Below are 26,521 nucleotides of genomic sequence, written 5' to 3'. Positions count from 1 at the left end.
TTCAGGATGAGGAAATCAAGCAACCTGACAAAAGGAACTCCAAAATCAAATCCAACAGGAGGCAATGACAAATCATTTCAATATTGTTGCCAAGGTAACCCTCAAAGAAGTTGTTGGAGAAGAATGGGAGTTGTCACTTGTAGATCTGGAGTTCCTTAAACAGAGCAAGGAACTCTGAACCTGATGGTACTAGAACTGAAAGAAGATTCCCAATTTTTAAAAGGCACAAAAGTATGAAGAGAGAAAATTTGGAAATTATTAAAGCAGAAATGAAACACATTAAATCAAATATTTTAGGAATAAGTGCACTTAAATCAGATCATTATATGATACAGTATTCAGGACACAAGACAATACAAAAGAATCAACCAAGCGATACTAGTATAAACAGCTGTTCATGCCATTTTTTCTTTGTGGGAAATTAACATTCACAAGACATAAACAAAATCAAACTTTACTAAGAAAAAGCAAAACAAAGACTGTTTTTAACTATAAATAGCTACAGAAAGAACAAGAAGTGAAAAAGAAAATAAAAGCATATGATTATTCAAATCACAGAGAACACCTTAGAAGGAACTCCAATAGAAAAATATGAAAGAAAATATGAGACTTTTAACCAGTTCCCAACGTGATCCATTTGCGACATAGAAAAGTAAGCATCTCTCCTCAGAAGGATTCTGCTTGAGAAGGAGGATGCATGTTCCCTGTTTAGGAAGCAGCAGTTAATCTTGGGAATACCAGATGACATATCAAGGGTAGGGTTAACTTATGCAAAAGAGAATGTGAAGAGTTATGACAGAGAGGAAATAAAAGGAAGAGACATTTTGAAAAGCAGAAAAAATATTTTTTAAAAATAGAAAAGATGCAAATAGCCAGAGAAAAATGGAGAATAGAAGCATTCACATAGAAGCAATAGAAGCTTGGACTGAATCCAAGCAAGAAAGAAAAAGGAATATATTTCAATCAAACTCAATAAGCATAAAAATAACAAGGCAAGGGAAATGAGGTGTGTTTTTAGGAAGATCACTAAACAAAAATTATTCTTAGGGTACCTTTGACTCTTGTCTTAATCCCTGGCAAAAACCTGGATAAATCCATGCTTCTCCTTGGGAATTTTTTTGGGAGGATGGGAACTGGAGAGGTCATCTGCTGTTGCTTTTTTTAAAGCCAAAGTTGGCCATCTGGCTTTTATCTATAGCAAGTCTAGAACTCACACTTTCGCAGTTTCTTGCCCTTTGCCTTTAACTACTATACCAAACTGGATCTCAGAGAAAATTCTAACAGAGATGAAGTTAATTAAAGTTAAAGAAAGAAGGGAAAATCATGCAGAAAGAGACATTTATAGAAAACAAATATATTTAGGAATTAAGTCTGCAACTAACTGAATGGAGCTGTCAAATAGAAAAGTTCAATATTATTTAATATTATATTATATATTGTTTGTTCAATATCATATTCCTATTCCATATTTGTGAATATAGAATATTGATATTATCAATATTCCAGATTCACAAATATGGAATAGGAATATATGTTCTAAAGATTGGAAAAAATCTGTATATAAATCTGTATATAATCATAAGGAATTAAGGTAATTGTTCAATAATGTGGTACATTCTATATCTTCTTTCTTTGATATAAAGAAATAATATGTAGAATGTACACATTATTGAACAATTACCTTAATTCCTTATCTAAGAAAGATTTGCTTAAGATCTTAGAAGGAAGTAATGAATATGAATGTTGATGAAAAAAGTATTCTTTGACATACTGTGTACAATGAAAAACAGGCACTCAAAGAACCAAACCCTGGTAAATAGAGTCCTTCCGAACAAGAAAGGGAGAACACTTTCTTATGTATATTGACTCAATTCTGTTTATAGTTGTATAGTTATTATAAGAATGGCAGGTTTGGAAGGGATGACTGCTGGAATTAACACTAAATGTCATAATACTATTATTATTTGAGATATTTCAATTATTCCACATGCGGAAGTGGCGTACAATAATTCGGTACATAGCAGTACTGGAATGACCCCTTTTAAAGTTGTGGTTGGCCAGGAATTTGTACCCATTCGTGAATTGCCTCAAGAAAAGCTGCAGATTTTGTCTTTGTCTGAGTGGAGTGATCAACTTCAATGGTTTTTGGCCGATACCTGCAAGGCCTTAGATGCGGCTCATCAAGCACACAAAAAACATGCTGACAAAAAAAGAGCAAAGCCAAAAGTACCAGATTGGGGATAGGGTGTTTTTGTGCACTAAATTTCTGCAAACCACCCAGAAATAAAAAAAACTGGGCCTGAAATAGGTGGGTCCTTTTCCTATTGTCAAAATTGTAAATCCTGTATCAGTGAAATTGGAATTGCAAAAAACTTTTAGGAGGGTATATCCTGTGTTTCATGTAAACTTACTAAAACCGGAACACACTTCTTCCATGCGTCTGCCCCAACTCTCACCCCGTGTTTTCCTCCTTATCGAAGGAGAGCAACATTCTTTTTTTTTTAAACAAAGTTTTTTATTGGTTTTTTGATGTTTTACATAGGGAAAAGGTAAGGGAAAGGTTACAAATTTTGGCAGCTGCGAAATGCGGTAGGTGCACCCCCCCCTCCAAACTCATAATATACATTTGCATAAAATTCAAATATTACATAATAGCATATAGTCAGTGTGGTAAATTCAATTGGTAATTTCGGTCAGTTTATATCACGTGGATTTTCTTGCTTATTTGTGTGATCTGAGCTTTCTTGATGTCGCCCTGTCTCCCCCAGTTGGCAGTGCTCCGGCCCCTCCCGTGTCTTGTACATCTACTGAAGTGTCTTCTGGTTTTTCTAGGAGTAGTTTATTTTTTTCCATAAAGGCCTGCGCCTCTATGGGTGTATTAATTCTAACTCTTGTCTCCTCCCAGAATATTAGCATACCTTCAGGCAGTAACCATCGAAACCACACCCCCTTCTGGTATAGTTTATTCGCCAATTGCGAATAAGATTTTATTTTCTCCCTCACTTTCTTGGGGATCTGTTTCAGAATGGTTATCTCCTTATCTTTGTATGTCAAGGCTTGCCCCCTTTGTACATTCAAGATTTCATCTCTTGTGCTTTTCCTAAGAAATTTTATGTGTACCTCTCTGGGGACATTGTGTGTTCTAGCATACGCTGAGTTCACTCTATAGGCCAGGTCTATTTCCCACCCCATCTGTTGTTTTTCCTTCTGAATATACTCAGCCAAAATGGTTGTCATGATGTCCCTTATGTTTTCATCATCTGTCTCCATCATGTTCTGGAATCTAAGATAAAAAGACATTCTCTCAAACTCTATTTTCATTTGTTGGGTGTCAAGTTCTTTGTATCCCTTCTGCACCGCCTCTACCCCCCCCCCTCACCTCCGCCACCCCACCCTCCACAAGGTCCAGTCTCTGTGAGTTCTTATAAATTTGAACTTGGTTCTCTTTAATTTCTTCTTTCATTTCCTTCAATTGTCTCTTTATTTCCTCTTGTCCCTGTAGAAGTTGTTGTAACATTTGATGAAACTCCAGGTCCGTAGATTTAGGTTGCTTGAAGGCTGTTAATGTTGATTGTGTGCTAGGACTGGAGGTTCAGATGTTGGGGCTGAGGCAGCAAAGCCTGACTTTCCAGGAGGTGGTCTTTTAGATGCCATTGTTTATAAAGTAAAGAGTCCAGTCAGTATAAAGAAGGATCAGTCAGAGAGATAGAACAGCCAAGAGAGTCCAGGAGACAGAGAGTCCAGGCACAGGGGAGTTTTCTAATCACCCTGGCAAAAGAGCAGTCGTTTTTCACTCCAGGGGGTTCAGAAGAAAACAATCCACAAGAGAATTATCCAGGTAGCACGGAGACAAAGATCAGAAGCCTGAATTTAAAAGGTGGAGTCAAGTCTCACATCTCATGAAGACAACGGAAGTGTGCCATCTTGCCCTGCCAGCTTCGGGTATTGAGGCAACAAATAAAGTTTTCAAAGTTCCCAGGGCTTCCAGATCTCATTGTCCTAAACCTTAAAAGTTTAAATCTGAAAATCCATTTAGTAGGGGTGTGACATCTTTAGTTTGGCTCTCCCCCTCCTCCTTCCCTTGGGGCTGAGAGCTCTCTTGTTTCCAGCCGCTTGTCCAAGGGGGGGGAAAATCCCCCTCCCCTCCAGCCGCACCTCTCCAATTCAAGCCAAAAGTTCAAGTTTGCACAGCAGACAGATTTTATAGTTGGTAATAGGAATGAAGGGAGTCTACACCTCACCGCTCCACCGCTGCATCCTTCAGCTTTCTTTTTTTCACTCCGAACAGCCTGTCAGCGAAGACGCACCCACGCGCCCTCCAATCTGCTCCCCGGTGCCTTGAGCGCGCATGGGACCTCCCGCCGGCCGCCACCGATGCAGGGATCCCCCGCGATGCCGCCCCTCCAGCAGGACAAGGAGTGGGGAAGCCCACCGGGGAGCCGGAGCGAGCAACGAGTTGCCCGTCGCCGTCAGCCGCCGGAACCGCTTTTTCCAGGGAGGTACACATTAAATTTCTTAGGAAAAGCACAAGAGATGCAATCCTGAATGCACAAAGGGGGCAAGCCTTGATATACAAAGATAAGGAGATAACCATTCTGAAACAGATCCCCAAGAAAGTGAGGGAGAAAAGAAAATCTTATTCGCAATTGGCGAATAAACTATACCAGAAGGGGGTGTGGTTTCGATGGTTATTGCCTGAAGGTATGCTAATATTCTGGGAGGAGACAAGAGTTAGAATTAATATACCCATAGAGGCGCAGGCCTTTATGGAAAAAAATAAACTACTCCTAGAAAAACCAGAAGACACTTCAGTAGATGTACAAGACACGGGAGGGGCCAGAGCACTGCCAGCTGGGGGAGATGGGGCGACATCAAGAAAGCTCAGATCACACAAATAAGTAAGAAAATCCACGTGATATAAACTGACCGAAATTACCAATTGAATTTACCACACTGACTATATGCTATTATGTAATATTTGAATTTTATGCAAATGTATACTATGAGTTTGGAGGGGGGGTGCACCTACCGCATTTCGCAGCTGCCAAAATTTGTAACCTTTCCCCTACCTTTTCCCTATGTAAAACATCAAAAAACCAATAAAAAACTTTGTTTAAAAAAAAATAGTTGTAGTTGTTGAGATCTGTTGAGGTTACCTGAAACTTTTTAATGCAAGTCCAGAAACTCTTGCTAACTAATGCTGTTAAAACCTTGTTTTTCATTTTGGAGAACTGTCTCAAATGTAACCCTGCAATTTACATAACTCATCTGTATTCCCCTCCCTCCATTCCAATTTAAATCTGATATCAGTGTAGGCATTCTAAGCATCTGATGAAATAAGTGTGGCTCATAAAGCTTATTACTTTTAATACAGTTTTTAATCAAAAGGTGCTATTAGGCTTGGTCTGGGGTTTGGGGGTTTTGTTTTGTTTTTTGCTATCATAGATGAACTAATATAGATCTCCTCCTACAAAGTTAGTATTTAGAGAAAAACATTAAGTTTCTGTCTAGGCAGGTGAGCATACAACTAGAAGACTACAAGTAAAATCTCCAAGAATATGAAGAACATTAAGTACAACTGGGAAGCAAATCCTGAGCATATTCATTGTTTAGGATTCTGTCAGAATCAAAGAAACAATCTATATTGTATGCACATTGGCCATAAAAAATATTACTTAACTACTAGTGAAAAATAAATTTACCTTTCATTCTGAAGTTGGGCCAAACGTTTTCTCACATCATCTACTGTAACCTCAAAGAACTCATCAGGGAGATCTTGTGAATCAGAATCCAACGGCTCTTGAAGATCAGGATGGCACACAATTGGCTCTCGGTCCAAATGCTGTAGAATGAATATAAATTAAAGCTTGATGCTTGAATCCATCAAGGCACAGAATCCACAAAGCACAAGGAATATAATCTTTGCACTTAGAAAAATGTGGATTTTGTGGTATCCCCCCAACATTTCTGAGCAATATATTTATTTATTTATTAATTTACATACATAACGTCATAACTGACTTATGCTATGATCTTTCCTAATGTAAATTCCTGCCCTAATTTTCACAGAGCATACATTATATAATTATATAAAATAGCACTATCTTCAGAATTCATGTTTGATTACAATCTGTAAATCTATGTTAGACATATATCATACGCCCTTTCTAAGGCAGAGATGTTCGGATTCTAGGGGTTTTAAAAAATGCTACTTTTAATATCCATATTATACAAACCCTTTTGAACATGAATTAGATCTGTAAACAAAGAGCCATTATGTAGTGGTCAGCTGAAGTTTTATAGTCTGGATTTAATAATCCTATGTAGTAAGTAGGTAGGTAGGTTGTTTAAAAAATGGAAGGAAGAACTTTTTATTGGAAAACATTGATTGACAGTGCCTTCTAAGCATTCATTATTGATACTTTTAAAACCTTTGAAAGATGATAAAATGAATATAAATAACCACATCATCCAAACAGTAATACATAGCGTTTATTTATTATGTTTGAATTGGGTGCTTTAGCAGGTCTCAAAAAAAACAACAACAGTTGTTTCAAATAAACTAGAAAAGGCTTTTATGGAAATCAAGCAACAACTTAATATTATCAACAATTTTAAAAAGATTAAAATAAAATTGGATAATAATCAAGCTATTTGGAACTAAGAAAAAAATGATTTCCAGTTTTAAGAAATAACCAGGGTAGTTCTTTCAATTAAAAGCTACATTAGTTTCACATTTTTTTTAAAAAAAATACTGCACTTTCCAATGGATGTTCCCAAAAGGTTGATTACCTTTTGTTCTTCTTGTATTGGTGATGCAATACATTCAAAGGAATATATTATAGCATTGCTGTTCTTTTGTTTTTATGTCACTACCACATTATTATACTGATATACTATTTTTATTTGGATTTCCCCCCTTTTTTTGTTTTATTTTTTATTTGTTTCTTCTATTTAGTTTTTTTGAAATCTTATTTTTAATGAATAGTTTGGAATGAAATTAGTAAATTTTATTTTCAACAGTTATTTGCTGTACAGTTCTACAGTATTTATTATTATTATTTTTAAAACTAGCAAATGCATCTCAATACAGCCTGAAACTTATCTATCGCTTGTTCTTGTGTAAACATGGAAAGATGTCAATCAGATAGATAAACCTGTTGTAGAAAATCTAGACTCAGGAAAGGTTAAAGGGTATAGAAGTTACGGTGCAGAAGTAGCTAGGAAGAAGAAAAGACTGCTTCCTTAGCACTGAATGCCTAAAATGCAGACTCCGATGCAGTTGCACAATAAAAACTACTAAATGAAACTGTACCACATTACAAGTAAAGTTTCCATTCAGTGCACAAAACTTTCTTAGGCATGGGCTAGGTTCTGCGAGTTCTGAGAGATTAAAGTAAATACTGTGCAATGAGACTTGGCTGACACATTATGAATCCAGAGCTATAAAGTGATGGCACCAGTTGGTCTGTATGGTTAATAGGCTGCTTTGAAAACTAGCATCTTTGACCATCAATGATCTGCCTGGCCTGGCCTGGCCCCAGACTCCGTGAACTTGAGATAGTCCTATTTTTAGTCAGCCGTACCACCACCACCACCACCACCCCATCTTGATGTCTCTAGCATACCCTGTTTTTGCTTGTCTTCCCACCCATCTCCTGTCCTATCATCCTCTCCAGCAACACTACCCCCTCCCCACCCTGAACAAGCCCTCTGGGAATAGAAGGAGCCTCTCTCAATTATCAGTAGAGACAACACAAATTACAAGGCAAGATTTCCTCTATTTGTGGGCACCAGAGGGTAATTTGGAAAGTTAAAAGAGTGAGGTTGCGTGGGTGGACCCTCAGCTACTTTTAGAAAGTTGAAGAGAGTCAGGTCTAACTAGAGGGTGAAGGAGCCTGATTGTAGCTTTCCCTGGGCAGAAAGCACAAGGAGTACCCACGAGCTGCCAATCTGTCCTTTCACAATGACTACTGTCGCCTGACTCCAGTTGTTTGGAGACTGGGCTGCAGCGTAAATGAGCAATTGTGTTGAACCGAGAGTCATGGACTCCTCCCCCTGGATTAGAAGAAAGAGAGTTGACAACTTCGCAAACCCAAGTAATTTGTCACTCGCCCACATTAAATATAAATGGAGTTGAGGGTCACTATTTCTAATTATTAGAACAGAATGGACAATGGGTGGCCGTGGTGATGTTATGGGACTGCATGATAGACCCTAACAATTTCTATTAATGCCTGATAAATAAATTTTACACAACTTCTGATAGATTCTCCATAAGACCAAATAATTAATCCAGGACCAAACGCCATCAACTATCTTCCACTAGATACTTTTTATTTATTATAGCAATAACAAAGAGTAGCAAACTGAAGTGGATAAAGTAAGGAAATCACAAGAAACAGCAAATATAGTAATTGACACAAAAGAATGTTTAGCTTAAAAAATTAACCATGAAGGTGACATTTCAGCTTCAGAGGCAGGTACCTCATTCATATAACCAATTTATTTTATGTTCTCTTTTTCCTCTTCCAGCTGGTCTTCTATGCCCTACATAAAACGTATTGTACAAGCCTGAAAAACTGATTTTTCTATCACATCAATATAATTATCCTGAGAAATATTGCCTAGAATTTTCAAATTGCAATTGGCACCGAATGTAGCTTGGGAGACAGGGCTTTCACAATACAATACAATACAATACAATACAATACAATACAATACAATACAATACAATAGTAGAGTTGGAAGGGACCTTGGAGGTCTTCTAGTCCAACCCCCTGCCTAGGCAGGAAACCCTATACCATTTCAGACAAATAGCTATCCAACATCTTCTTAAAGACTTCCAGTGTTGGGGCATTCACAACTTCTGGAGACAAACTGTTCCACTGATTAATTGTTCTAACTGTCAGGAAATTTCTCCTCAGTTCTAGGTTGCTTCTCTCCTTGATTAGTTTCCACCCATTGGTTCTTGTTCTACCCTCAGGTGCCTTGGAAAATAGTTTGATTCCCTCTTCTTTGTGGCAACCCCTGAGATATTGGAACAATGCTATCATGTCTCCCCTACTCCTTCTTTCTCTTAAGCTAAACATACCCAGTTCCTGCAACCGTTTTTCATATGTCTTACTCTCCAGTCCCCTAATCATCTTTGTTGCTCTTCTCTGCACTCTTTCTAGAGTCTCCACATCTTTTTTACATCGTGGCGACCAGAACTCAATGCAGTATTCCAAGTGTGGCCTTACCAAGGCATTATAAAATGGTATTAACACTTCACGTGATCTTGATTCTATCCCTCTGTTGATGCAGCCTAGGACTGTGTTGGCTTTTTTGGCAGCTGCTGCACACTGCTGGCTCATATTTAAATGGTTGTCCACTAGGACTCCAAGATCCCTTTCACAGTTACTACTACTGAGCAAGGTATCACCTATACTGTACCTGTGCATTCCGTTTTTCTTGCCTAAATGTAGAACCTTACTCTTTTCACCATTGAATTTCATTTTATTAGATAAAATAGAAAGCATTAAACTTTTAACTCTCCTCATAACAGCAATGACTTCCAAAATCTGAAGTGAGTTCCAGAAGGGCTATGTCTAGAAACAAGTAATTGACTTGAGGATGAAAACAATGCAACACATTCCTCTCTACTATTGAACAAACCCAAGACACTGGCAACATCCCACTTGGCTAGGGCTGGCTGCCCAACGCTGAAGACAAAAGCACGGGTCCTCTTGTATTCAAAGCTTCTCTAGTAGACCACCAATACAAAGTCAATTACCAGACCAGCACTCTGTTTCAGATATGGAGATACAGGCTGATGAATAATAGTTCAGTTTCCACAATGCGGTTCTTAGAAGCAATTCTCCAATTACAGATTCCAAAAAAGGAGGATAAGCAGCAGCTACACAATACATATAGCACGGACTGGGTGACATAATGATTTGATGGATAATCTCTTTGAACTAAATAGTTCTTCCATTCCAGGAATTACAACACAAGGCAGTTAAAGGAAAGTTAAACATAAACATACTCGTCTTTTTCACCTATTTTGGTTTTGATTTCCAAACTCAACCTATGACAGAATCTTCAACTCTAGGATTATTATAGTGCTGTGGTCAAGCCACTCAAAGCTATCTATTACCGACCTAAATGTTACTGTGCTGCACAATTAAAAGGTGAGGGGCATGCTACAACTTCCAAAAAACATGCCGGATAAGACTGAAACCTCCCGCATTGCAGAATTCTTCTGATCTCTAGGGGAATAGGGAGTGAAGCTACCTTCTAACAATTAATGTTTTGACATCAAAGTCAAAGCATAGCTTGTCTGTGAACCAGTCCTAGCCCAGAAGTGGAGGGACGCCGGCACAGATTTTATCCAGCTTCTTCCATCAAATTAAAAGAAAAGAAAAACCCCACACACAAGCACAACATTAATGGGAAGATTCTTTTGCTAAAATGGACCTTTGATGTTTAAAAATAATTTGTTTTGTTTTCTTTTGTTTTTCCCCCTTCTCCCCGCTCCCTGGACTAAAAAGGGACAAAAAGCAGATGCCATGTGGCCAGCCCCATTCTAGGGCTGTTGATGAGAGCAAGAGAAGGGAATGGAAGGAATAGAGGAGGGAGTGCAACGTAATCAATCAGCGGCAAAGGCACCCAAGATCAAAGCGCCTGAAAGCAGCAGTCAAAGTCACACGCTGTTTAATATGAGGGAGGGAAGGCTCCAGCAGAACCTGCAGCCACTCTAAAGGCAGCACTCTACCAGGTCTGAGAAGGCAGGCTCCAAGAGCATCTCTTAAGTAGTCTGATTTTGGCAATGCAAGGACGTTGGTCAAGTTATAGCAGGGGGTTCCCATGGCTACAGGCAAAACAATGTAAGAGGGTGTATCCATGTCTCAATCTAATATCAGAACTAAACACATCAACCATGCGCAGAAATATTAAATGATCGTCCAGCTCCTAATAACAAAGCAGAACAGCATTCATCATGAACTGTCTCAGACCTAACAAAATGAATGCTCTAGAAAATTAAAACAAGAGGTGATGAATGATTTCAGCCACCCAGTTTGAAATGTTCAAGAGCATTATCACTCACCAATGAAACTGTTTGCTATCATATAAATAATAAATAAATCACGTAAAATAAACTGAAGGTGACATAATTTTGTCTAAATTTGGGAGAATATATTAACACATTGGTTCAATTGTCTAGAAAACTTTCTCCTCCCGAAGAGCTCTGTAAGCAAGCTAAACCGCTACCTCTTTTTGCTCCTTTCGTTTTTCTTGGCTGTTCTTTGACTTCTTTGGCTTGGAAGGCCCTCCAGGACTGGATAGAGAACTTGGCTGGTTTGTCAATACTGGAGATAGCATTGGTGTGGGACTGCCACCACCCAGAGACTGGCCACTGCCCATGAAAGGGATAAATGAGGTAGGCATAACCTCTGAAGGAGAACTAAGCTCCTCTGAATTATCCTGAGATCCTTTACTCCAGTTCTGCTTATTAGTACATTGGTTGGTAAGTGCAGCTTCACTTGAACGGGATGAGCTTGGAAAGGGAGGGAGGTGTACAAGAGACACAGCCTCTGGCTGTTCTGTAGAAGCTGACCCTCCTGGTACTTCTTTAGAAAGAATTTCATTGCTCCCACCTTCTGCATTATCAGAGGAAACAGCCTTCTTTGTGTTCACTCTATGAAAACGAGACACATGAAAAAGAAGGCTTAAGTATACGTACGCATAGACAGAAGAAATTATTTTCCTTTTCAATCAAAAAAATACAGAAATATGTGGTCAATTATATTATTGGGAAGTGGGATTCAGGTTTTTTTCCTCCCAGTAACAAATGAAGCGTTTCTCACACAAACTGTAACAAAAAAAGAAACAATAGACTGAGATACTTACATGCAGTACTCTGCCAAATTTAATGAAGTTTTAAGTTTGATAAAGTGTTAAAATTTACAGCCTTAAAGGGCAACTCTTGGTGAACCAGGAATTTAACTCTTTTTGGGAGTATTCTTGAAGACAATTCAGACAATTCTGGCACAGGTGTCTAATTGCAAAACGGGGTGGCTAAATAAGGAATATATGATAATGAATGCAAAGCCCTGTGCCAGCTCTTAGAATTTTTAAGTTTTATTTTAAAAGAATGACATTGCTCTATGACCGTAATGGCAAACCTATGGAACATGTGCCAGAGGAGGCACGCAGAGTCCTCTCTGTGGGCACGCGTGCCGTTGGCCCAGCTCAGCCAGATGGTTGCCAGGTTTCCAACGTATGCATGCACGCCAGCCAGCTGGTCATTGAGTTTCCGAGGCGTGCATACCCACTAGCCAGCTGGTTGTCGGGTTTCCGGCACTCTGGTGAGCGCATGCGCACACCTTCAGGTTTGGGCACTCTATGCCTAAAAAGTTCCCCATCACTGTTCTAGGATGACTTAGGGAAGGCCTACTTGCTATCCTACTGACGGAGTTCTCACAATGCCTAAGGACTACCATGTCTCAATTGTGAAATTATCTCCCAAAAGAAGTACAATCAGCTCCAACTGTTGCTTTAAAAGAAACTGAAGATATACCTATCATCAAGGCATCACAAAGGAAACATCAATTTCAGGACCAGATTGCATTTTCAAATATTTTAATTTTACATTTTTATTGCTTTACAATAGATTATTATATTTCATTGTTCTTTCTGCATACTGCTCTTGTCTCCTTCAGGATGTAAAGTGGTGACATATAACATAAATAAAACAGTAAATTAAACACCAAACAAAATACCAGGTACAGGTCAGAACATTAGATATCAACAAGGGGCGGGGGGGGAGGTACTTTCACTGCTGGCAATCTAAACTAACGAAGGTCTTCAAAAACATGCCCTTAAATGCTCACTCGCACAAAAGTAAATTTATTCCTTGGGCAAAAAGAAAAGAAAGAAAAAACACAAAAAGGGGAAAAAAGGAAATGGTGCTCCTCCCTACCTGATAATGGCATTGCCTCCAGTCAGACCAAGCGACTTCAGACTTGTCTTCTCCAAAGCAGTTTTCCCAGATATCTACCAGGGAAATGAACATACAGTACTGTTTTATCAGTTCTGAAAAGGCAACTCACTCAAAAGTTATTTAAATACTTGAAGTATCAAAGAGTAATATACAACACTCTGTTTTATGTACTTTTCCTCTAAATGCTTTCAAATAGTTCTATGCTTTTGTTGACCTTTGTTCAGAGTGTTAAGGATGATTTTTTTAAAATGTTAATTTTGTATAAATAAAATCCCACTGTCCATTTTTGACATTTGCATTTAAAGAAATCTTAGACAGCAGAACTGAAAAACACCTAATTGGAGATATTGGAATCTACCACTAGCCTTGATTAACCATTGCTCCAATTTGGAATTAAGCAATTTCATAAGTTTAGGCTCTTCCATTCTTCAAGTAGTAATTTAAACATGCTGAACTGCATTTAGCTCTATGATGACAAGCTTATCCTGAGAGGAGGCTTAGAAGAGGCTTATTCTGCCTATCCACTCCTCCCCACCTCTTTCAGTATTCCACTTCCAGGATAGCAGAACTAACACTGACTACTATAAGGGTGATCTGTTCAGTACCTGGAAGGAGAGGTTGGCATTTATTCTAGGGTAGGTGATGAATGACTCTAAAGTACTGACATATAAAAGCATTAAACAAAAATAAAAACCCTGCAGAGATCAAAACAAGGAAAAGGCAAATATTTATTAAGCTGTAACCACTGTTGTGAGTCTTGAGTTTTATAAGAAGTTGAAAAAACACACAAACAGATCATTGAGTATATTTCATGGGTTCAAAGTCTTGAGCTAAGCAGCCCATGATTATGTTCCAGTAGGGGTTTTTTTCCCCCTCACCCCTCAAAATACTTCAAACTTTAAAGAGACTAAGTCCTTCCATTTCCCTTCTCCAGTGAGTCAAAAGGAGGAACGGATTTTCCAGACTGCAAAGCTACGCAGAGTAATTTTGTCATTTTCAGTGGGAGAGGAAGGGGAATGGCAGAGAAGTGGGTTTGTTGACTTACTTCGTCTCTCATGTAAATACAGACAGGGGACACTTCACTTTGCTCTTCCACATATTCCCTGTAAGGAAACATAAAAATGAAGTATGCCCTCTTGAAGAAAACCCTATTCTGGTTTCAAAAGCCCCAAACAAATCTAATGTACAGTCTGTGAATTTTCTAAGCTTTTTCAGAGAAAAGTCTATAGAATGTCCAGAGTAGCTTACCAACATTAATACTCAATGGTTTCGTACCCATCTTCCACTTACCATAGCACAAAAGGCCTTGCAAAGCTCAGGTATGCTCTTCATCTCTTTCTCATCCCAACCCACTAGAGAGTCAGACTGAAGTTGTATTCAGCTGAAGTGATATTTTCTCCTAACTTAACTCTTACTGCATATAAACAATCTATGTAACTTCAGTGAGAAGGATGGCAAGCATATGTCCAGTTCCTATTCGCACATTGAAACATGTTCCTGCCTGGTTACTGAACACCGTGTTCTATATCCATTTTGGGTTGTAGGAAACACCAAGACTGTCTGGTGCAACTTTAGTGTTTTGTTTTTGTTTTGTCAAAGGACTATTGACCTTCATGAAGAATTCCTTATATGTCTTTGTGGTAAAACAACACAAACTATTATTGAATAACAACAACAATAATAAAGAACAGTTGAAGAATTCCAGGGTAGATGAATATAAGGAAGCAATAAAGCAAATGAGTGATGGCTTAAATCTATATGTAAACTATTACAAGTACAGGTGATCCTTATCTACAACTTTTGGTTTTTTTATATCTGCAGTTGGTTAATTCAGACTAAATCACTCTCTGTGTTAACTTGTTTTGTGTATCTGCCATTTTGAGTGCATGGTTCTGAGCCATCTGTCATTTTGTACATATGTAGAAGTCTGCATTGGGCCTCCAACTCTCTGATCTTTCAGGAATCTGCTACAATCAGTCTGACTAGTTTTGATCCCACCGTTGTACAGATGGCAATCTTCACAGCACTTCCTTCCTTTCTTCCTTCCTTCCTCCAATCTTCCCTTGTATAACGTCCATTAGATAATGTGATTTTAGATACTTGGTAAAGATTAAAATATCCAGCAATATAGTATCTATAAAGAAATAAAAGGCTTTCAATTCAATACCCAATACCACTAAACCAATAGTTAGTTTTCAGGACTGAAAGATAAAGCAAAAGAAATCTAGCAAAACTGAAGTGACTTGATAAAAAAAACTCAAAATAAAATAATAAAAATTAGTGGAACAACAAATCTTCTAAGATCCAAGCTTTTTATATCAACTCAAGCAGAAAGCATCCAACATAAAAATATAGTATGTCCTTCCAGAAGGCAATACCTGCCAAAAGACTTATAGAAATGCTGTGGAAAGATGAAAGTATTATTTTTAAATTTACGTAAACTCTTATTACTGACTCTTACAAATGGAAATTCCCGTTCTTTATAGTTTTTTCTTCCAATTATGACCATAACTTGAATTCCTTTATTCTTCTGCCAGAAGCAGCCCAATATGTTTTGAAATAGCACTCCCACTTTTTTTCCACATATAAAGATGCTGAACGGATTGGCAGTTGAAAAACTTCAGCACTGGAAATGAAAAATCGTATTTAAATATGCATGAAGACAAGAAGTCATATGGCACACAGCCTATTTGCCAAGATTGGAAATCAGTGCCACTTACTATCTCCTAGTATCTGCAGCATAATCAAGCTAGCTCACTATGCCTAATAATTGGAATAAATAGATTTTGCATATCTTCTATCTCTTTTTGCTTACATGTGCATTTATCTCGTTTCCTGCTAATTCCAAAGACATTTTTTGGACTGTGTTGACATTCTCTGCAAGTCTGTATACAACATGTGTGGCCCTTCAGACTTTCTCTACCAATGATCCTAATGGAAAAAAATACTGTTTAAATCTATGTTATATTTATGATAGAGAAAAAGAGATACACCTTCCTTTTGAAAACATTTGCAATTTGGGAGGCAGGGGAAAGCAGATCAATTCTGCCACACAAGAGGAAAAAAAAAAAAATTATCCAGAAAGTACTTGATCAAGGGTACATCAATATTAAGGGACAAACTTATTTGTTAGATTTGTATGGCTGCCATCTCAAATACACAACTCTGGGCAGCCAACAATTAAAAAATAAATAAAACCACATTTTTAAAAAGCCATACAACACAGAGCAGCTAAAAGAAAATTGGCTCCACCACACATATGGGGTCCCAGGTTTGAGCATAGAACCAAGTCTCCAAGACCTTTTAGAGGCCAGCAAGGTTGGGCCCAATCTGATCTCCAGAGGGAATATTCCAGAGGAGAATATTGGGAGATCAGATTGGGCCCAATGGGAGAAAAGGATCTACTCCTGGGCTCTAACAAAAAACACTCCCTAATTGATGGGGCCCAGAGATACCCCTCCTGCTGGTCTAGATGGCACAAGCAGAAACAATTCAGGAGAGATGGTCCCATAAGTAACCCCGGCCCAAGTCATGAAGGGCTTTAAAGGTGACCATCAGTACCTTGAATTGCACCTGGAAACATACTGGTAATCAATGCAGCTTGCAAAGAGGAGTGATCACACACGTTGAAATGAGACCTGCTTACCCTGCCACATTGTGGATCAGTTACTTATTCAATGCTTCAGTGTATAGGTTTTAAATGAGCATGTTAGAGAAATCTTGCAGAATGACAAGTCCCTAGACCAGCAGCCCCCAATCTTTTGGGCACCAGGGACCAGTTACGTGGAGAGAGGCTTTTCCACAGACCAGAAAGGGTGTCGTTTTGTGTGCTGTCTGCATCCTTCAGATGGGGCTTCGCTTGTTTGCGCGGACTGGTTTCTGGCATGTCTTGGACCAGTGCCAGCCCATGGATCGGGGGTTAGGGTCCCCTGTCCTAGGTTCTGGAAACAGAAAGTTTCTCAAGACAATTTTGCTGCAGAAAGTATTAAAAATAATAATTCAGAAACTTGACAGAGTAATCTGCCAGCAAGGATGCTAATGATAAACTCTTAAGTATATCTTTAATTCAGAACATGACATGAATGCTAGAATTATTAACATATTAAAGTGTAAATCAGAAAGGAAGTAAGCATATTTTTAAAAGCCCAGTTAAAGCTCTTGAAATTGTGGATACTTTTACTTTACTTTACTTTACTTTACTTTTATTTAGATTTTTATACCGCCCCCTCTCCCCAAAGGGGAGTACTATTTACTGAAGGGATGATTGGCAAAAACCAAGAGCTTGCTTCCTTATAGACTTCTAGAACTATGAACTACGGTTGCTATTCTGCTTCCTCCATCTCCAACTTTCAGATGAGGGGATAATGTCTATATTAATGTTACTAAATGGCAATTTTAATTTAGTCCCCCAATATTATATTTTGACTACAAGGGATTCCACCAGAATCTGAAGCATCAGAGCTCTCTGCTTAAATATGCAGATTAATTAATCTTTTATTGTATTTGTTTCCTTATTTCTAAATAAGGAAGTTTCCAGTTTATGAGAAATATGCACACTTTTAAAAAAAAATATTTCGAGAAGGTTACAATTCTCACTTATCCTTAAATTAAGCTTATTCATTTTTTTCTACAAGCTATCTAACTTCAGAGATGGGCGAACAGAGTTCTCAGGGTTGCTGTTAACAAGAGAATATTCAAGATATACTTCTCCAAAGTCACAATAAACAGGAACCAACTTATTTGCAAAAGATAGGATCACAGGCTTAAGATGCAAGACTAAGAATGCTATGATCTAGCAGACAAATTTCAAGGAAAGGGTCATCTCTTTTAATTTCAACACCTCTGGCATTATGATCCAAGGCTGTGCTCTCTGATCAAGTGTCTGCAAAAAACAACATATACAAAGATCCCCAAGAGATGGTTAGAAGCCAGCAGGCCTCTCCTCCAAATGTTAATCCATTACGTGCATTCTCTGAGGCAAACAGACACATCAAACACGCTGCCATTACTTTGATGTGCTGTTTTTCAGAAGGAGAACAGCAGGCAGATTAGATTCCCTCATGTTGGGATCTGACAGGGCCTGTAAACATCTTGTGTAAGGGCTAGAGCATGCTGGAGGAGGAGGAGGAGGAGCAGCAGCAGCAGCAGCAGCTCACAATAGCTTCCAGACCTTCTTCAGACCTAATTAGCAGAAATGGACACTAGGGACCTGGGGGAAAATTCCAGTGGGTTGACCACACTTATTCTCTTCTGCTCCAAGAAGACGCACAGAGCTCTAACAACATTCTCCATATGGGACAGTCAGAGAATGAGGTTTGAAGCGTTAGCAAGCAGAAAAAATGGCTGTGGCTACTAGAATCTATCCTGAAATAAGCTATTTAGCCAGATACTTTATAAAATACAGAAGCATTCCAGCTTACACAATGTGAAAATGCAACTAGGAGTTCAAACTGCTACTAAGCTAGCTCACATATGGCTTTTTTTTACTATTCCTTCAATTAAAAAAAAAGAAGTCATCCAAAACTCTTGTTCCTTCCCACACAGTATCCCAAACGCCAGTGATGTTTCAAAAATTAAGATAAATTAATACTTTTGTAATATTTATTGTATCTTGGGAGAGTTAAGCCAAATTTCTGTACAAGAAAACCAATTTTATTTAATATTTAAAATATTCATCAGAAGAACAAAAGCAGACATTGCACATGTTGGGAAAATAGGCCTCAGTGGGTACCAAGTTCATCAATTAATTCCTCAGGTAAATACATGTAACTGCCTAGACAAAAGCAGAAAGTCTAAGAAATTAACTATCACTGAGGCTTGGATTTTTTTTCCTTTTCTTTAAACTGAAGTGCTTGAAGATAGAAGGCTATATATTCAAAGTGCATGCTGTATTTCTGAGTTAGAATCCTTCAATGAGTGCAGGACTGTCTAGACATGAGACCTGTTTTATATTATTTGTTACTTTCTTAAGTTCTATTGTTTCAATAATTGAAACAAAGCATCTACACAATTCATGCCTATTAAGATTTTTTAAAATATAGAAGACCATTTTGTTATATTCACTGCCAGGAGAACTGTTAACAGTATATAGTTAAATAGAGATAAGAATGAAATTTGTAACATATTCTTTAAAAACAGTCACAATTCACTAGATGCAGCAGAGTTGATGATATCAGAATTTCATACATCTTCTTGTTGTGTTAAAAAAAAAATCCACAACTTCTCTCTGAAAGAGAGCCCTGAAAGAGCTATTCACCTGTTTAAGTCTGTAGCCACATGCACACAATTTACATCTGCAGATTGGTTCAATTTGCTGCTAGGTTAGGAAAATTGAACCTAGGTTTTTTTTAAAAAAGACACAAGACTGAAGTCTTAGTGATAGAACATTTTCTTTTGAAGATGTTAGGCAGGTGGAAGAAAACAATGAGGGGGAGGAATAGAAGATCAAAAGAAAGAAACTGGAGTGTTGCACAGTTAAAACAAACAGCTGTGTACAAAATGCAAACATATTTCTCACTAACCATGCAATGTTTTTATTGGACTAGATATCTCAACTGTATTATAACTAAATGTTACAGATTTTTCCTTTCAAATACTGTAGGAATTATGAACATGCAGGTGCTTTCATTTTTTTAAACCCTGAAATTTCAAATATTATGAGAAAAATTACTGAGTACCACTAAACTACTGAATGTACTGTTTTGAAAAATGTCTAGAAATAAACCATTACTAGGCATCCATACCGCTAGAGAACTGCATTTTGACAATGAATAATTGCTAAAGCACCTTAAAAGGTACAGTTGGAGACAGCCCAAATATTTGTGTCCTAAAAGTAATTTAATTAATTCCACTTATTTTTTTGTTTTTATAAGCTAGAAAGTTCAAGAACTGTAATGGCACAGTTCTAGCAACATTTTTAAATTGATCATTATAACCATACACAAATGCACACATACATATACATACACCCCAAACAAAAAAGAAAGCAGAAAAAAAATAGTAATACAAAGAAATAAAATTAGTAGGCAAAGAAATTGCAAAAGTTGTATTGTTGATGCTCAGTAAATGAAGGATTAACCCTAAAAAGCAGAATACATTATTTTTAACAAAATAGAAAGGGATTTAAATGATCTTTTTAAAAAAATCTCTGAACAGAATATTGGTATCTCCATTCTTTTATTATTTAAAGCAAAAGAAATTCTACTAAAAACATTACTGAAAAAATTAATTTCTAACTTGTCTTTAGTTTTCTTCAACTGATTTGCAATATTTATAAATATTTTGTCATATAATTCTAATTTTAGTTCTTTAATCAGTTTCCTTTTCCACTTAAAAATCATACTCTAAATGTTTAAATTTCCCTTGCTGTGCAATATATGATGTCTATGGAAGCCTTTCTTGGTTGAATTTATGTTGTTAATTTTCTCATATTCCTTGTTGCTGTCTACATGTATCTTAGAAAATTGATTTTTTAAAGTTAATGCTTCTGGAGTTATGTCTATTATGCCTAATTTTTATAAAATTATTTCCACTTAACATTAGTTTCTAAAATTATCTGAATAGTACTATATATAATTTTCCAATTTTTATATGTCTATCACATGTGGTAAAACGGTCCTTCTGTATCATAAACATTCCATCATTTATTACTACATGATTTTTATATCTTTACAATTTACTAATAGAATACACCAACTATAAAATATTTTGTATCAATTTTCTCTTAAATTGGAATCTGTCTCTGTATCATATTTAAGAGTCCTAGCAACCCTTTTGGCTAAAAGTAATCCTCTTCCAAATTTGAACTATTTTCTGATGTCATTATAAGCAACTTTACTAATGTCTAAGAGTCCTTACAATTTTAAATCACAAGTGAAGACAGAGGGTAAGCAAAAATGGGAAATCATCTTGGCTGCTTAGGATAAAGTGTAAGGGACTACTTGATACTAGGCCTAATAGTAGATGAGCAATACTTCAATTTCCAACTTCAGTTTCATCACATTATGATGGTTGCAGTATCCCGGGGTCATGTGATAACCTTTTCCAACCTTTTGATAAGAATGACAATGGGGAAGCCAGAGTCACATAACTATGTTACTAACTTAACAACTGTCATGATTCACTTAACTGTGGCACAAAAAGGTCATAAAATGGGGCAAAACTCATTTAACAACTATCTTGCTTAACAACAGAAATTTTGAACTAAATTGTGATCATAAGTCAGGACTGCCTGCATTACATAACCAAAAGCTGTATTGTACAATTGAAACTGAGCACAAAAATAAAAAACCTAAAATGACGACGACACTGGATGATTATGGAGCTGAAACAATTTCCCAATGAAGAAAGTTATAATGCTTTGGGGGCTTAAATAAGGGGGTCCTTTAATCCACACTTTTCCAATGAAACTAAATGGCAGTTAAATTTTTGGAAGATCTTCACAAAGAGTATGGTTAAATTATAGAAAACACTACCATATGTTGTTGAGAGGGTTGCTAACTTGCATTACTTTAAAAGGATTGGGAAAATTCAAGGTAGACAATCCTTATTTCACAATTTCTAATTAAGGTATTTATATATGGCCTCCAATAATAGAGGCAATATCTAACTAAATATCAGTTGTTGAGTAATAAAAACAGGAGAATGTCATTATGATGCCTAGCTGTTTTTCACAGCTATCACTATGTATTAGCATATATCACTGGATGTTGTAGACTTTTAACGCAGTTGAGTTTTTATCAGCCCTTCAGAAATCTTTTTCAGAACGGATGTGAAGCAAAACAGTAAAGGAGAGACAGGAGAGAAAATCTATGCAATAAAAAATTGCATTCTGCATTTATGTAATTGTGAAAGGGGAACTTCTTGCAGTCTGAAACTGTTTTCAAGCAAGGAACTGATTCCATACAAGACACTAATTTATATAAGGTACAGAATCTGTAAAATGTAGCAGGAGTTCATTGAGTGGGAAATATGAGCTAGATAAACAATAGATGATTTATCAGATCAGTTTAAAGATAGTGGAGACCAAATTTAAATGACTGTTAAAATGACAAAAAGATAAAACCTCTACCAGGGAACCCCTACAGAATGGTTTGTTAATTCATATATTAAAATATGAACCAACACATGGACAAAGAAATAAGTGACATCTTTTGGAGATATTTGTAATTAGATTCTCTACGCAATCATAACTCACTAGACATAAACAATATTATTTGTGAAATTGTATCTGGAATGTGTCAGGGGAAAAGTACAAAAAAACTGTAAATCAAAGGTTGGCAAAAAACAAAACAGTCATCTGTTGTTATTCATGCAAGTGTTCAAGTTGGCTCATCCACCCTTTCTTGATGGTTCTATCATCTCTGCTTTGGAAGTTCTAGTCTGACAGTCTTTCTGAGATGTTGCTGGAACAGTTCTGATTCTGAAAGAAATAACTACCCACAAAACAATCCTATAACATAACAAATGGGTGATAGTAAATGTGTTTTAAAACAAAAGGGAACTTAGAAGATCCATTTAATATATTTCTACACACACACACACACACACACACACACACACACACGCACATCAAAGAACAAAGGGGGACAAAAATGCACATCAGTGATGGTCCTTTTCTAAGTATTAGGCAAGCTCGCTAAGAAGTGGTTTTGGGGGGAAGAGGGAGAAGGAAGAGAAAGATGCTTCAGCATAATTTGCAACAATTGTTTACAATTTAAGAGGTTCAGCCTTCTAGGCCACAAAAAACAAAGTTAAGTAACAAATCATCTGTGAAGTACAGATTATTAGCTTGACATTTGTTTTTAAGGAGTCTTGAATCCACTTCAGACAGAAAGAACACTAAATGCAGGCTGCAGCAAGAGGGAGGCAAACTATCACAGAAGCTTCATAACTCAGAATATATGAAGCATAGGCTAATCCTTTTTTTAAAAAAATCTAAAATACACAAAGGGCAATAAGTAAGTCTTTTTTTAAAAAAATAACATCTCAATTGCTTGGAAATGTCCAGTCAACAATTGAATTCAAACACTCTGCAGAAACTGTAGAATTTGGAGAGCAAACCATTGCCAAAATCTAAAACCCAAGCTACAAGTATTTTCTATTATTTCTGTAGAATCTTTTGCAACAGACAAGAGAAAAATCTTCCCGATTCCAGAATAACTGTTCTTCATGTTCCCATTTGATTATGCCAGAACCTAGGAAGTTGTACATGATATGTACAATTTATTATTAGTATACAATAAGCAGAGTTGTTTAACACCAGAGAGAAAAAGTACAGGATGATCGTTTTGTTTAGTAGTTTTTCTGCTCTTACCAGTCATTTCATACATTATCCAATCATATTTTTGTGACCAAGGGAATCAAGGGGAAGAAATATATACTCTAGTGGAAAAGTCAATTGCTTTAGTTTAAAATTTTTGAAGACTATATAAATATTCCCAGGCACAGAAATATAACAGTGAGAGAAACTTACATAGGCATGAAAACAAATGCGCAATATAATAAATTATGACAGGGGAAGCCAATGAAGTCTCAGGACCAAATTGTATTTTGAATATAGCATTTTTTAAACACACAACACAACTATGAGCACATGGACTTGTGTCTTTTATATACCCCTTAAACTGTGGTGTCTATTTGTTTGCAATCTTCAATTGGGAGAAAAGGTACATCATAGGGCAATGATTTCTGAATCAATATATCTCAAATGGGCTCACTTACAGAAGGTGTCCAAAATCCAGAGCTCATGGCTCTTTGGGATTGAAATTCAGCAAATTTATGGCCACTTCAATGCTGCTGCGCCACTGTGATCAGTCATGGTTGGATGATTGTCATTTCCAAGTCACCAAGTCCATGGGGAACTTAACAAGAAGTGCAAACATGATTGCCCAAGTACCCTGAGAGTTTCCCACAATCAAAGGAAGGAAAGAAGGAAGGAAGATTTCCAGTGCTCCCTGCCAGCTGCCCTCAAAGAAACTCAGTGAGGAAGATAACAGGAAGTTGAAAACCACTCTCACTTCTACTACTTTAACATACTTATCATTGGTTACGAATATCATAATATAGAAGAAGGCTCTCCAAATTAAAAGGTCCAGGGTATATAACAATATCAATTTGTATTCATTTACCTATCCTAGGTAAGAAAGCCAGGTGAGTGATACTGAGCCAGACCCTCTCTCCTAGCCCTGTGCTGGTTCACATATTCTATTAGTTTATCAAAATATAAAATACAGATACACAAAGAAAAATGAAGATAATGGAAAAATAAGGGAGGAAAAGGGGAAGAGAAAAAAGTATAGGGCAGTGATGGCTAACCTTTTTGTCGTTGCGTGCCGACATAATGCAATGCATGCACAATCCCCTCCATGCGCCCCACCCCCTCACATATGCACGTGAACCCCCTGTGTACGCCCCCCGCACATGTGCGCATGACCCCCCGTGCTCCTCCCAGCCCCTGCGCAAGCACCCCACCCCCTGTGTATGTGCGATGGAACTGAGCTGGGGCAATGGCTCGCATGCCCACACAGAGGGTTCTGTGTGCCACCTGTGGCACACTTGCCATAGGTTCGCCATCACGGGTATAGGGTAAAGGAGAATTCTCAACTCATAATAAATTTTTGCTTGCCTGTGGTCCTTCTGTTTCTGTTTAGGTAAGGAAATATATCTGAAATGATGATCTAATGGGTGACGTATTGTATAGTTCATCATACAGTTTCAGCCAGACTTATTTTTCCTTTTTACTGCTTGTCTATAGATTCAGACATTTTTCCAGGGAAACCTAGCAAGCTTGGTTTATGTTTATAATAATTGTCTATAGATTCAGAAAAAATGACGAAGGGTCTTTTATTGGTACAACTAATGTAGTATACCGTTCTTTCCAAATGGATTGGATAAAACAACCCAAAGTTTAAATTGGCTTTCTATCTAATTCCTTAGTTAAATCATTTATTTTAAATAGGGAAACCAACCAATTTCTCTAAAAAGAACATTATTTTGATCATCTTAAGTGTAAGTGAATTAATACTTTCTGACTATCTTATTGCATGTTCTTATCACACAATATGACCAAATTCTATCCAAAGTAGTGTCCATTATACTACAGATCTGTTCAATAATGCAGGATTATGAGCAAGACTAAGTCTTGCTCATAAATACAGTCTATTCCTAGACTGTATTTATTTTAAGAGAGATTTTAGTGTGAAGTAACAGCATAGCAGATATTCATTCTAAATCTTGGTTGCCCATAAAATTTGGTTTCGAAATGTTGTATGTTCATGTTTGTTTTGTTATTCTTGTTTTTACACTCACCTGGTCTGTGCAAAATGGTGAAGAATATCCCACAAGGTCTGACTGGAGCTGAATGTGTCCTGGAGTCTAGAACCATCATCCAATTGCAGTGCAATCCGTATCTACGAGATAATATACATGTGTATAGAAGATATACGCATACTCATCTATTAGTAAAGCTGCTCATGAAACTTGTTCAAAATCACATCTGGTAAACAGAAATCTGGCCCCTGTCCTTAGTTTTAACTAACGCTTCAGAGCAGCAGGTATTTGTGGCATTTAACACTTTTAAACAAACTCTCTAAAGCAAATAGCTGACAGCATGGATTAAGTTTTATTTTTATTATTGCCTTAACAAAGTTATAAACATTAAAGGAAGTCCACAAAGTCCACTGTGGAATATATAATTTCAAATGGCACCTGATAGATAGTATTTTTACTCATCCAGTATGTCTGGAAGAATTAGCAGAACAATTATGTTACTCCATGACCTATTTGTTCCACAATAGCCAAGCTTGATAAGTGCCTTATTACAGGACCTTTTTCATATGAACAAGCTTATTATAAACGAGAAGTCAGTTTCTTTGCATAATCTCAGAGCTATTTTATGTATTTCAAGCTTTTTTTAATTTACATTTTTCCAGGGAATCATCCTAACGCAGCAAGCTTGGTTTATGTTCATAATAATCATTCTGAGAATGAAACGCTAAGAGGTTTCCATCACATTATTTTCAATACATCTTAAATCTTATCTGAACTTAACTTCATTTTCTAAAGCTTTATTTTCTTTAGGTAAAGGTTCCCCTCACACATATGTGCTAGTCATTCCTGACTCTAGGGGGCAGAGCTCATCTCTGTTTCCAAGCCAAAGAGCCAGCACTGTTCGAAGATGTCTCCATGCTCATGTGGCCGGCATGACTAAATGCTGAAGGTGCACGGAACGCTGTTATCTTCTCACCAAGGTGGTTCCTATTTTTCTACTTGCATTTTTACATGCTTTCAAACTGCTAGGTTGGCAGAAGCTGGGACAAGTAACGGGAGCTCACTCCGTTACCGGCACTAGGGATTCAAACCGCCAAACTGCTGACCTTTCTGATTGACAAGCTCAGCATCTTAGCCACTGAGCCACCAATTTTCTTTACCCAATGTCAAACTAAGTTATAACTATAAGCTTCATTCAGCACATGGCATCATTTTTAATCCATAAACTATTATTTTAGTAAGGTATCAAGCTTACCATATTGTTTC

General features: G+C 37.2%; 1 protein-coding gene across 1 annotated transcript; it reads right to left on the bottom strand.

The window, feature by feature from the left end:
• Positions 1-5,698: 5,698 nt before the first annotated feature.
• LOC309390585 (tether containing UBX domain for GLUT4-like) lies at positions 5,699-25,389 on the bottom strand (the record flags this gene model as incomplete). Its single annotated transcript, XM_081950060.1, has 5 exons — positions 25,295-25,389; positions 14,031-14,088; positions 12,965-13,038; positions 11,254-11,680; positions 5,699-5,842 (listed from the first exon to the last, which is right to left on the bottom strand). Exons 2-5 carry the CDS (start codon positions 14,040-14,042, stop codon positions 5,699-5,701), a joined length of 657 nt encoding a protein of 218 aa, XP_081806186.1. The 5' UTR covers positions 14,043-14,088; positions 25,295-25,389.
• Positions 25,390-26,521: the final 1,132 nt, after the last annotated feature.

This window comes from Natrix helvetica (genome assembly GCF_964273705.1).
Source record: "Natrix helvetica genome assembly, chromosome: 4".
Taxonomy (NCBI): Eukaryota; Metazoa; Chordata; class Lepidosauria; order Squamata; family Natricidae; genus Natrix; species Natrix helvetica.
Note: the sequence above shows the minus strand (reverse complement) of the source record. Positions and strands in the feature narration are given on the sequence as shown.